This window comes from Drosophila elegans, unplaced genomic scaffold (genome assembly GCF_018152505.1).
Source record: "Drosophila elegans isolate 14027-0461.03 unplaced genomic scaffold, ASM1815250v1 contig_133, whole genome shotgun sequence".
NCBI lineage: Eukaryota > Metazoa > Arthropoda > Insecta > Diptera > Drosophilidae > Drosophila > Drosophila elegans.
This window is the reverse complement of record NW_024545499.1, coordinates 535307-548874: the sequence shown is the minus strand read 5'-3', so window position 1 is coordinate 548874 and position 13568 is coordinate 535307. Positions and strand designations below refer to the sequence as shown.

At 39.9% G+C, this 13568-nt stretch overlaps 3 protein-coding genes across 5 annotated transcripts in view; 2 read left to right on the top strand and 1 right to left on the bottom strand.

Moving 5' to 3' along the window:
- The window catches only part of LOC108145154, a 42136-nt gene that overhangs the window by 15255 nt on the left and 13313 nt on the right, over positions 1–13568 (top strand). For all 3 annotated transcript variants that reach the window (XM_017270371.2, XM_017270370.2, XM_041707518.1), the window contains one exon: positions 1178–1207. The gene's annotated coding sequence lies outside the window, so the exon portion shown is untranslated. The remainder of the gene's footprint in view (positions 1–1177; positions 1208–13568) is intronic.
- On the top strand, positions 8136–10840 carry LOC108145162 (probable salivary secreted peptide). The gene is made up of 2 exons (XM_041707556.1): positions 8136–8340; positions 8405–10840. Exons 1-2 carry the CDS (start codon positions 8152–8154, stop codon positions 8573–8575), a joined length of 360 nt encoding a protein of 119 aa, XP_041563490.1. The 5' UTR covers positions 8136–8151; the 3' UTR covers positions 8576–10840.
- On the bottom strand, positions 12390–13526 carry LOC108145159 (elongation of very long chain fatty acids protein F). The gene is made up of 3 exons (XM_017270385.2): positions 13421–13526; positions 13165–13349; positions 12390–13102 (listed from the first exon to the last, which is right to left on the bottom strand). Exons 1-3 carry the CDS (start codon positions 13449–13451, stop codon positions 12527–12529), a joined length of 792 nt encoding a protein of 263 aa, XP_017125874.1. The 5' UTR covers positions 13452–13526; the 3' UTR covers positions 12390–12526.

Sequence of the window (13568 nt, the reverse complement as noted above, 5' to 3'; positions counted from 1 at the left end):
AGGCAAATTTCTGTTTTCGAAAAAAAAATGTTGAGTGCATAGTGAGTCCTTTATCATGCTATGTCAAAGCCATTGAATACATAAAAATTTCATGGAATACAGAATAGAAACACAGGTTGGTCATTTAAGAGTGTTTCGTTATTTAGTTGATTGTTATTGGACTCCTCGCACTTGTTTTTATGGTTTTCATACCACAAATTATCGCACATAAATTGCCATTAGCAGGGCAGAGAGCGAAGGGGTATATAATTTCTGGTTTTTTCTCCTGGTGTTGGGTTAATTAAAGTGCAGTGCATTAGCTTGTTGTAGAAAATGGGAAAGCGGGAAATGCTGGAAAAGCGAACGGAGGGGGATGGGGAGTGCCAACTAACTTTAATTGCAGCTGTAAAATGTTGTTACTTGCGCACGCAGATTTTGAACGAGCAGCAACAATGGCAGCGAAATGAGGCAAATAAAATTGGGGGAAAAAGTTTTGCGATGCCACAAGCAGAACAAATGTGTGTGGGCACGGGGATGTGAGCATGTGTGGGTTTCAAGGATCGATAGAAGGAGGGAAACTCGAAGCTCGTTTGCAGGCCCATTAACAAGCAAAAAATGAGCGCTGCAATTAGTTTTCCCTTTCTTGTTTTGCTCCTAACTTAGCCCACTTGGTTTCCGTTGGCATTCTCTTGTTTCGGTTTTTCACCTAACAAGTTTACTTTACAAATTGATTTCAACGGACTTTGCAACAACTTCCGTTCCCCCTTCACCTGCCTACGTACTGGTAATCCACCCACACACACTCACTTGTGTGCCCTGTTTAAGTTTCGCAGTTTTCCGTCCAATCAATTCTTTTTTGCTCTTCCGGCCCGCAAATGTCACAGCCTGTCAAATGCCATGTTTTTTTCCTTCTTGTCCCTCGTTTGGCTCCACTATTTTTAACTACAACTTCATTGAGTTCACATTTAATTTCAAATTAATTTTTAATCAACTTCAATTGAATTAAAATGGGTTGACTGCGACAGCTCGCTAAAAATTAAACTTTTACCTTGAAATGTACCTCCTTCTCCCAGCGTTCCGCAAAATGGAAGCCCTGCGGTGGTAGGGCTGTAAATAAATTAGCCTCATTTATTATTGAATTGAAAATGCGTTAAAATTAATTATAAATTACGTTTCATTCATTCCATTTTCGTTGCAGGTGCCACGCCAAAGCGGAAATTAACTTTCGGTGAGTAGAGAAACTACACAACTAAGTGCTGCAGCAATGTGTTATGCTAGCTTATGAGGCAACTACGTGTAACTGGCCAAATGGGCGGCTTTTCTCCATCCCACGCACGACCCATTCTATCAATCTTGTTACAGGGAAAACAAAAAGTTAGCTGGCAAAAGTTGCAGCACAGTTTGTATCTACAATGTGTGAAATTTGATTGGATATTCATTTGCCGAAAACATTTTTGTGACAGCAATAATTAATTTTTACTTTCTATCTATAAACAATAAACTTGTTTGCTTGCAGCAAAAAACTTAGAAAACACATTTTATTTAAAATGTTTTAACTCTATTTTAGTCATGTTTATACCCTTGCAGAGGGTATTATAATTTCAGTCAGAAGTTTGCAACGCAGTGAAGGAGACATCTCCGACCCTATAAAGCATATATATTCTTGATCAGCATCACTAGGCGAGTCGATCTAGCCATGTCCGTCTGTCAGTCTGTCCGTCTGTCCGTCCGTTTCTACGCAAACTAGTCTCTCAGTTTTAAAGCTATCTGCATGAAACTTTCCCAAAAGTTGTCTTTCTATTGCAGGTAGTATATAAGTCGGAACGAGCCGGATCGGACGACTATAGCATATAGCTCCCATAGGAACAATCGAAAAAATAAATAAAAGAAATTATAACTTTGCTGTTGTTTAATTTTTTTTGTAGTTCTTCGACATATAGTAATGGTTAAATATTTCAGAATTACGGTTTAAATTTCATCAAAATCGGACGAGTATATCATATAGCTCCCATAGAAATAATAAAATTATATAAAATAACTATATAATATTTGAGCTGCAAGTCATCATAATTTCAATGTTTTTAGACATATACGCAAGTAAATCATAATGTTTTAAAAAATATTTAATTTTTGCAATAGCTGCAAGGATATATGAATATGAAGTTTGCTTTCTTTATTGTTAATTTATATATAAATACTTTTATTAATAAACTATACTAATTTGTTGATGTCTTAGAAAGACTTGAATAATTCTATAATTGATATTTGAATTTGGACATTATTCCAGATTAGTTGTTGTCTTTAGGCCTTTACCAAGTGTTAAGGATTTTCTTTATAGTTAGCTCCACACTTTTCCTCTGTGTCTAACGTGAATTTAAAGGGTTTAGGGCCAGCAATCACTTCAGCTGCTGTTGCAGCTCCGCTTGTTATTTGTTTCGCTTAGCGCGTGCCTCAATTATGGCCAAGGTAACATCCACTTGAATGCAACGCGCAGTAACGGCAATGGCAACTTAGTTGCCCCGGCCAAATGTCAAGGGAGGAGGTGGAAGCCGGGAGACGGGCGACAGGCAGTCGGGGAAACTCGGGCAGGAGCCCAGGTGGAAACTCCGTCCAAGTGTTTAACCCAGTTCGCAGTTTGGCGCACAGCTCCTGATCCAGCTTTAGTGGCCGCCTTTGTTGCCATTGTTGTCGATTGCCGTTGCTTTCGGTTTGTTTCGTTGTTTGCCGCTTGTTTGTTGCTCTTGCACTTGCGGCACGTAATTGTTGCAGTGCTTGTTATTTTGCCGTTGCTGCTGGAAAAGTTATTAAAATGAAAAAGGCAAGAGCGAATCGATTATGCCGGATGCAGCAGCACAGCAGGGCGTGGAACTCTCACAATTGCGCCAACTTTGCCATACAAAACTTTTATTTCGGCACCAAAAAAAAAAAATCAAAAAATCAAGGGAAGCAGAGAAGAAACTTTAAATTGACATCGAATGGCAAGACCGAAAGCTGCTGTGGCAATACCTAACAAAAGTGAAAAGTTGTCGAAAGTTTTCTTTTCCGAAAAAATGATAAGCCTCTTCTATCGTATCCCCGATCCCATCGACAAGTCACGCACGCTTTTCGATTAAGCGAAGATAGCAAAAGACAAAAGTCTAAAGTCCAAAGTCCAAAGGAAATGGACTACGGGGCGTATGAGTAACAAGTTTTTTCGTATGCACGACCAGCAATGTCTGTGGCTTTGCGAGTAATGCGAGTAATGCGAGTTTAACAACTGAATTGTTGACTGACATTTAAATTTGCCAACACAATTTGCATTTCTTTCAACTCTCCGCCTGTCACTTGTCGGGGGCTTTGTGTGTGGAATTTATGCAAATAATAAGCATTTCCTTTCGGTTGTCTCCATTACTTGGTTGGCACGTCTAATTTCGAGCAACTTTTCGGGTGCCCCATGTTCGTGTTTGAGTTGGCAAACAAATTTCAATTGCAAGTTGGGGGCATTTCTTTTGCTTTCTTTGACTTTGATGTAATTTAATGTGGCATTTGGCTTGCACTTTGGCTTTTGGTGTTTGGCCACATGTTCCCGTACCCCGCAGTGGCAGCAATTAAATATGAAAAGTAATTTTCATTGTTAGCCAGGGAAAAGCTGGCACAGTTCAGGACTGGAAATCCATTCGTTTTGCGCTTATCTGCAGTTCGCCGTTGACAGCTAAAGAAAATGGCTCGGTAAAAGTACAACCAAATGCAATTTGCATGCCAAGAAATAATTTTATAGCTCTCTGAGTCTGCTCTTTTTGCAGAAAATAGCAAATTCAAGGAAAATGTCTTTGGTAGCTGGTAGAACGTACTTAAATTCAACTTGACATCTTCTGGATTTAGAAGTTTCCGCCCTCAACAAGTGTCGTTTGAGCAAAGCTCGCCTGGCTCGTCCAACGAAATTCTGCAGCGTAATTGGCAGTGAATATCTTTGGCTTGTCCACCCGGCGTATGCGCAATCTCATTGACAATCGGCTGGGACGTGGCACACTGACAAAAATAGTGACACAGCTTGAATATTTTGTGCGCATTGCCTTAATAATAATTATTTGCCGGCTTTGGCCTGGCATTTGGCCAACTGTATAAGCCGAAGCCAAGAGGGCCAATGCCTCTTGTGGCTCTGACAGCCGACAACTGACACTTGAGGCGCCCGTTAACGTCGTTTACCATATTTACGCTTTAAACGTTATTTATTTGCCACTTCGGCTGCCAGAGGAGCAAACTGCTGCCGCTGTCAGCTGCGCCACTCAACTTTGATATTGTCAAAATGTAGCACGCCCAATGTGTTAACCAGCTGCAGAAGACCCAACACGATCTCCCTGCCGTAAGCCCAATTGCTTGTGGATGAGGAGTGTGCACAGCATTTTAGGGCAGATTTTCCTGGCTTTAGTTAAGGCCGCAATGCCACACTAAGTGGCTTTTTATCAAATGTCCTTAGTGTTCCTGCTCACATACACACATGCGCACGCACACGTATTATTTGTTTGGCTTTTGTGCCATCTACGTGCGGTAGGGCGGTTGGGCGATGGTGGGGGCGTGGTCAGTGGTGGCACTTAGGCATTGGAGAGCCTAAAATAACAATGATTAAATGTAATTTTAGGAAGTCCACCGCCCCCTTTCGCGCCCCTCCACCGGGAGGCAGCTCTCAAGTCTAATTACAATTGGGTTTGTTTTTACCCGGACTTTGGGCAGGGGAAACTTGGGAGGTGGCGGGTGCGTTGGTGTTGGCCAATTCCTGGGCCCCTCGATTGTGTGAAAGCCTGTGTGTCATCGTCAAGCGTGAAAAGTGCCGCGAGAACTTTACCAACATGTTCGCCAACAGCAACGAAAATGAAGTTGTTTGGGAGTTTGTCCGCTCGGCGCGTCGCTTCCCATGTTTGCTCTCTGTCTCAACTTGTCACGAACAAAAGTGCGGCCACGACCTCTTCCTGAAAATGTCTGCACTGGGGCAAAATTTGATATGTTTTAACACTTTATAGGTATGCCCATTTCTTTTTATCCGTAACCCTTACGTTGTTAAATAGCAAAAAAAATAGCAAAAGATCAATTGAAAAATCAGATATTTTAAATAGTTAAATGGGAACAAAATTTGATATTAATTTAATTGTATAAAGCTGATATGTTACGTCTGTACAAATTAAATAAGAAGGAACGATTTAGTCGAGTGTTTCGACTACTAGATACCTGTTACTCAACTTATCAAAAAACAATCAGGCTTAAACGCAGGTTTACTACTACAAGCTAGGAGCAAGCAGCAGCTCTTATTTTTAAATACAAAATTGTACGTTTTAAAATAATAATAATATAATAATAACACTTGTTTTAAGATTCGATAGATATTAACCGAATATACAGCTTATAAACTGGCCTATAACGTATCTCAGAGTGACATGACAGACTTTCTTGATTTGTGCGCGTTGGAGTGGGCGCGGTAAGATTTTGAAATAGTTTTTGCGCTGCAAACTCAAAATTTGAATCAGCATGTTAAGATAAAAATTTCTGACTTTTTATAATGACGGACAAAAATGGCTAGATCGACTTGGCTGCTAGTCCTGATCAAGAATATGTATACTTTATAGGGTCGAAAACGTTTCATTCTATTTATAACAAACTTTTTTACGAATGCTATATATATTTTATATTTTTATATGTAAAGTAACGACCATCCTAGATAATTTTTCCTTATTTTACCAAGATTTTTAAATTTGTTCAGCTCACATTACTTGTTGTTGTATGTTGTATGATTAAGGTGTAAAAATAATTAAGTATTTTCTTTCTGTGCACTTGTGGGTGTAATTCAGTTGTGTGCGTTGTTTGGGTGCCGCTGCTGTGGCCTCTGATGTTGGTGCCGTGCATTGTCAACAGCAACAGCAACAGCAACACCAACAGAAACAGCAGCAGCCCCACCACTTGATTCAATGCACAAACAAGGTTCGTCCTGCCGGTCTCCTTTGCCATGCCATGCCACGCCCCTTCCCTCCCGTTTCTCCCCCCTCCATCCGTCAAGCGTAATTACACGCCATGTCTGTTCCATTCAGGCGCCACCTCCCCCTCGTCCCGCCCACTTCTGTTTGATGTGCGTGTTTTATTTCGAGTGCCATTTGTTTTAATTAAAATTATTTAAAGCGTTTTCAGCTTGAAGTGCTTCGACATGGCGACAAGCCCAGGAATTAAATTTGTTCACTCGCCACAATTTCGGTCCAAACGAAATACAATGAACAGCAACCCACAGGTTCAAGAGTCGGGGTTTTGAGAAATAGTTGCTTTCGGAGAAACATGAGATAGGGTTATCCAATTTATCCAATTAGTTCGTGACCCAAGGGAACGTGAAATAATTGCTAACCGACAGTATGAATGTCAGTGGATGAGAAAAAGCTCAACTTTAAAGTTTCAAATTAAAGGACCATGGTGTACAAAGAGAGCAACAGAAGCAAAAAAACAACACCCGGAGGCTAAAAATAACTTTAAACGTTTTGAACAAAAGAATGCCATTTAATTGTTAACATAAAATTAAATTTTGGAGACGGTCTTGACAACACTGCAAGTTTAATGGTCACAAAATTAGGAGAAAATAAAGTGGGGCTGATCTATGTTGATTATTACAAAAATATACAATAAAAGTTGGATCTATTTTTATTTTTGTTAATTTCTTATTAAGATTTTAGCCAATAAACATGGATACAAAACGAGCCTTTAATAACAAAAGTTTAAATCGATTTTTAGCAGGTACTAAATGGTGCCATACATGAGTATGCAGGACATATTGTGTACTTTTTATCCGATTTCATGCTCAAATAGAAGACAACATATTATTTGTGTGTTTGTGACTCTCTTTGCATATTGCCCTGCAGCTGTACTTTATTGTCCACCTAAATTTCGTTTTGCTGATTTGTTTGCCAACGAATCGGTTTTTATTTGTGTTTTTTGCGGTAAACACAAGCACACCTACACCTACATCTACATCTACATCTACACCTACACCCACAACCTATACCCTAACACAGGCAATATCAAACGCAGCTAAAAGAGACACTTAACAACGGTTCCTCGGCCATTTTGTTTGTGTTACTGCTATTTTTTGTTGTGTTGGGTTGTGCGTTTGTTTGTGTGCATAAATGAGAAAAACCAACGTGGCAACCATAAAACACACACACACAAACACACACACACATATAGAGACATTCTCATGTTTGCACAATAAAATTTCAACAATATACGCGACAGGGTCTTTGTACTTGAGTAAATTGGATCTGTGCAGCGGGCCGTGAGGGGGGATGTTAAAATTAAATAAATATTTGCCTTAAAGCCCGCTGCTGCGGCTTACAAACCGAAACAAGACACCCACACAGCGGTATTTAAAGCAGCCAACCACAACAGAAACAGAAACCGGGCCGAAACAAAAGTCTCGAGTCTCAGAAATCTTTGCGAAAGTATTTCCACTTGGCAAAATAGCAGACGATGGGGGTAAGTGGTTTTTTCCCTGCCCCAAAGGGTTCATTCATGAGCTATAGAACTCTGAATCTGGGGATTTTGCGACGACAGCTGTCCATTCACAATGGGTGTGGAATTACTCATTTTATTATTGCACTGTTTATTTCATAATAATAATATTTTTGTGGTCGTAGTTAAATTTAATTATGGGAGTGCGCAGGAAAGCTTTCTAAATTAATGAATATTTAATGACTGCAATATTGGCACTCTATATAACAATTAATAATTTAATTATCATATTTTTTTTATTAAGCCATTTCTATTATACACTCTTTTATATAAAGAATTAGAGTTGTATTGCCTTGTTCTTTAATAAGTTCTTATAATTAGTTATTTTATTTTTTATAATATGTGCTTTTAAATTTACGTTAATTCGAAATAAAAAGCAATAAATGTTCACTTGTATACAGCTTTTTTATATGAACAAAACGGAAAAAGAAAACAATGTTTATGAGTAATAACTATAACTTCATAATTAATCAACACATTACAGTTATGACTTACAATGAGTATTGTTTGGAATATTCATGTGTTTCATTTAAAGAAAGGTGATTAAAAAAGTCCCTCACAACAGCTGTTTTCAAAGAATAGTCAATTTTTAGGGCGCAAAGCGCGTAGCTTATAAAAACTGCGAGTTGAGCAAGAATTAACTCATTTTAAAATATGAAAATTTGTGTAATATTGCTGGTGATATCGCTGTCCGCCCTTTCCGACGCTGCGGGGCGTGGTCGGAGTCACAGTGTGACTTGGGGAGTCAGAACCTACAGGGACATGCACTTACGGCGGGAGATCATAACGGAAAAGTCCAAGTTCCTGCGCGTGGTCACAAGGGATTATGTGTTTAATCAAAAAGTTGGTTATCCCTTTAACCAGTTATTCTCTCTAACAACTTTTTCCTGTTTATTTTTTTTTGTAGAAACTACCGCGCACCATCACACAGATAGTGATTACGGATCAAGTTAGGGACGGAAATGGGGGCTATGCATACTTAACTGCTGGTGGACCGCAAAGCACTTTCGCTAAAATTCATTTGAAGAGTCAACGCAACGAAGGTTTCAGCTTCATCATCGACATCTATGGCATTTAATCAGAAATTTTCCTGCTTTTAATGATATTCCACTCCATGCTAGGCTCCCTACAGATAGCTTGTTTATTTAATGGCCAGCACATATTTACATATTGAATATATATCCGCAAGCGCACTTATGTTTCTGTATTTATATGGGCATACAATTGACACAGGCTAAATGAACTGCAGCTAATATACAGTTGGCGAACGATACATATAGGGCTACTGATTGATCTGCGGTTGGAGCGATTAAATTTTGGTTTTGTTGGGGAGGGGATTTTGAATTTAATGCTGCTTTTATTCATGACATAAAACGCTAAACAATTGAGGATAAACCCATGCGGAAACCACTGCTTATTAACTGCAGGTTAACATATCATTCAATCACTATTTTGTTGTTATTTATTCTCTACTTTTCACTCAATATTTGTACCCATTATGCTCAGTTATTGACTAATACATCAAAATAACAAATAAAGTCTACACCTTTTTTGTATTGCCTTCCGGATTGGCAAAGAGCCAATTTTGAAGGTTATACGCAAAGTAAGTGGTGAGTTGTGTGAGGGCAGTTTTCACCACTCGTAATTACCCAGCCATTTCGACTAACGAGGCAAGTGCAATTTTCGGTTGGGCAAATGGGGAAAATATAACCCGCAAAAGCCTGTGAAACCCTTGGTAGGCATTCAGGCATTCAGGCATCCAGGCCCTTTGCCATTTAGCAAATGTCAGGCACTTAGCCTCGCAACACCCCCTAAACCACCAGAAAGTCCTAAAAACCACCTACCAACCACCCATCTTCGATGCGATGCCATCACCGAGTATGAAAGTCAAACAAATCCAATCAATGTTACGCAGACACATGTGCATATATATATACAAATAAATATATATATGTATATATCTATGGCCGTACGTATGCCTGCATATATGCAAATTAGCTGGGGTTATAAAATGTAATGTATTGGCTGTATCCCTCGGCTACGGGAAATCAACCATTGATGCGTGTATATACGGGGAAGTGAGGATACCATCAATCGCAACGAATTAAAATTTTATTATGCCATATTCCCCAAACGAGCGGAGAAGGTCGTCGGCGCTCGTATCTTTTATGGTTTTCGATTGTAAATGGACAAAAGTCTTCCAAGCAGCTGGGCAAATGTGGGTTAACAGGTCCTGGGTCCTCTCCTCTTGGACCCAAAGGTGCAACGAGTTGCAGTAGTGGCATTTCTGATTGACGGGCATTTTGCATACGAGCTGGCATTTGGTCGGGATGAGGATCTCACGCAGCACCCTTCGGCGACCTCAAACGCCAGTCAATGCCAGAGCAGCAAGCTTAAGCAATATACCACCCAAGTGAGCCAGGTGAGCCAGGTGAGCGAGGTGAGCTGCCATTCCAGAAAGCAGTGGAGCAAACCGAAAGCCATACATTATGCAGGTTGTTTGTTATCGTTCGATAAAGTGTAAATTATGGGAATGTTGCCAGGCAGCCAGGTCAGGTCCCACCTGACCATGCCCATCTGCCCACCTGCTCAACTTTTGCAATATAATTTCTGATATCTGTAATGTGTGTCTTTGGTGCGTAGTGTGCTCAGTGGTCTTGAAGTTTGCATTGTTAATCGAACAAACGGCATTTGCATGCTCGCATTTGAGTAATTTATGCTGAGCTCTGGAATGCTTTTTAATTGCCCGCCCAGATGTTCGATATTCAGGGGCTGTCACAGGTCATAGGCCATGGGAAACTGAGTGGAAACATCACAAGGACTGTCAATCGCAACTGGAGGGTCTTATGCAGATTTCCATTTGACTTTTGCCGCACACAAAGCAAAGTGTTGACCCCAGTTTCGCTGCTCACTGCTGTCACAGTCACAGTCACTTCCTTGTCTTCTATGGCAACAAAAGACGTTTCGTCGCCTCGTCTCGTTCATTTCACAGCCAATTTTGTGCATTTTTTTGCTGTCCTCTTCCAGCTGGATCCTTGGCTTTTTTCACCACTCATGTCCCTGCTGCCACTTTCTGGCCCTTTGTCCTGCGTGGAAAGAAAGTGTGAAAGCAGCAGGCGAACGGATTTCTGTTCCCGTTTCACCAGGGACTTTTGTTTTTCAATTGCCATTTGCCATATTTGCAGCAATTGTTTTCGTTTTCTCCAGCAGTAAATGCGATTGCAGCAAGTGAATGTTGTTGTATGGCACTGCTTACAGTCTGCACTGAGGAAAATCGACATTCCAGCCATATAAAAATAATGTTAAAATATCTAAAATTTGATATATACGCGTATAATTTTAAAAAACATTCAAGCTATGATGATTTTCAGCCGTATTTTGGATATATTAAACCCTTACTATTTGTCAGAGGTTAAAAAAAATTTAAATGTCATTCAACCAAATTAGTTTGGAATAAGTATTAAAGTGCTGAATGATTTCGATTAAGTTGGGTTAAAAAAGGTTTATATCGGTTTTAACATATCAAAACCATTGCTTCTCGTCTTCTCAAACTTCTGCATACGTATTTTTTTCAGTTACTTACACTGAATTTCCGGCTTAAGTTTGACTAGAGCAGTGCAACAGACTTTAGCTACTGTTATGGCGCCTCCGGTTAGTCCTATCAGCTGAGAAAGCAAGGAGCGGAGCAGCACAAATGGGATAGGATAGAAGCTTGTTATGTGCAGTCGCTCGTTGGAAACACACACTCAGTCGCACGCACTTGTTAGTTTCCTTTGGTTGCCTCCATTTCTTATGCTTATCAAGCAAAGCTTTTCCAACGTGCTAACAAACGAGCAAAAACAGCAGGAAAATGCGAAGGATAGAAAGCAGTGGGCGGCGGGGCAGAAGTTGATTGCCCGCAGTTGTTTTTCCGGCGTGCAGTTTCCACTCTGTCGATGCCTTGTGATTCCGTCACCGTTTAACCTTTCTCATCTTTGTACTAAGTAATATAAGACAATCTTGCTCCAAAGAAATTAACTTCACATTGGTTAAGTCTTCTTAATATGTTGTCAAGGTTTTTTTTCTTATCATAATCCAGAATATATTCTAGCAATTAACTTTGATGTAGGGTCTTTCCTTGCCAGCTGCTTGCCACTTAATGCCATATAAGTAAACCATTGTAAAATTACAAAAACGAAACAATTACTCGGGCACATCCATATGGATAAAGCTTTAAGCTATGATTCGGTGCTCTGTGGCGATCGTAATGTTCTTGACTTACAATTTCTCTTAAGGTATACATTAATTTCGTTCTCTTTTTCTTCAAGTCGATTTTGAGAAAGCTTTCGAAAATGTTCCACAAGCTGTTAGGCGATATAAAAACCTTGAAAAATCAATCGAGAATATCATTAACAGCAGAATATGTTACGTATTATTTGTTACTTTGTTTGTATAATGGGCTCTGCCGCTATAACCGAATATTATGAAATCTTCCAGTCGGGGTTTTTTCCTATAGCAACACAGTACTTTTCTTTTCAGTATTGCTTGAGCTTGGATCCTCCTCCGTAAACACAACACCTGATTGACAACCTATGAACTGCGTGACTATTGACGCACCTGCTAGGCACAATCTTTGGGATCATTAGCGTACCCCTTTTAATACATGAAAACAAGGACCATCCTGGGGTGGCGTGTTAGAAAAATATACCTCCTGTTCTTGTTAGAAAAAATTGGTTTGACTTTAGAGGCATGTCTTAAGTCCAATACCGTAGACCTTATTCATGACACTGTAATTTCAGTTGATACCAGAAATGAATAAGACGTATTCTGGAGCAATATGCATGTTTCTCCTTGACTAAAAGTTAATATTACAGTGGCATAAGGCCATTAACCGCAAAAATACACTGTGGAAATTTGAGAAAATACCATTTTATTATCAGATATAGTTAATATATAGCTAAGGTTCTTTTTAGGGCGAGTGCTGAGTTACACGGACTAATTGAATGCGCATATATATATATAGGGGGTAAAAAGATAGTTCTAGGTTTTGCTACGATTGCTTTGCCTTTGATAAGGGCTTTGGTGGTCGCAGATAGGCCTGGATATAGAAATTTCCGAACAGATACATGAAGACTAAGCCCTGTAGCATGTTCAGATACAGGAGACCGTGAGGAACACCACAATTCGTTGAGAAGAATCGCACGTAAGTGGCGTAGCTGAGGAGCATGAGGAACTGGCAGAGCTGGGTCAATGTTATATATTTCTTCCACCAAATATTGGACTTCACTTGGGGATACTCCGAGGACAAATAGTAGTAGAAGTACATGACCGTGTGCACCAAGGAGTTAAGTAATCCAACGGCATTAAAGTGTCCGCCAGTGCCATAATATCGGGTCAGAGCGTAACTGCCAAAGGACATGAACACATGGTGATATATGTGCAGGAAGGTGACCTGTTTATAGCTCTTTCGCAGCACAAAAAACACGGTGTCCATCAGATCGAGCACTTTGTTGATCAGGTATGCGGCATGCAACACCCGTTCTATCTGCTTGCGTTCATGACCCTGGGGAAAACTCTCCATGCAGTGTAAATTACATATACCGGCGATGAACAGATAGTAGAAGACCTTGAACGGAGAAAGATACTCAATTAAGATGATGAACCAATCTAGTAAAGGTTTAAACATACCACTCCAAAGTAGATGCCGTTATAAAGCACCTGAAATATATTGTAGACCTTTAACACTGTCCTCAAATCATATGCCTGCCGATTCTTCATAAAGATCTTGCCCAGTTTGAGCACAAACAGTAGATAAGCCACTAAAATCAGTAGAATTGGCCATGGTGATCCAGCCAATGGTATGGGGTTCGGATCTGGTCAGATATAGGCAAAAATTGTCGTACATATGTATATATATATCGGGTTAGTTAATCTCCGAACCCACCTGCCTGAGGAATGCGCAAAAATCCGAGCATCGTTGATGGGTGATTGTCGATTGAGGGACCACTGGTGACTGTTTCAGTTGCCTTAAGACATTCCAGTCTGTTTTATCGGAATTGGGCAAATCAAACAAAATAATGTTTTATTCAAGT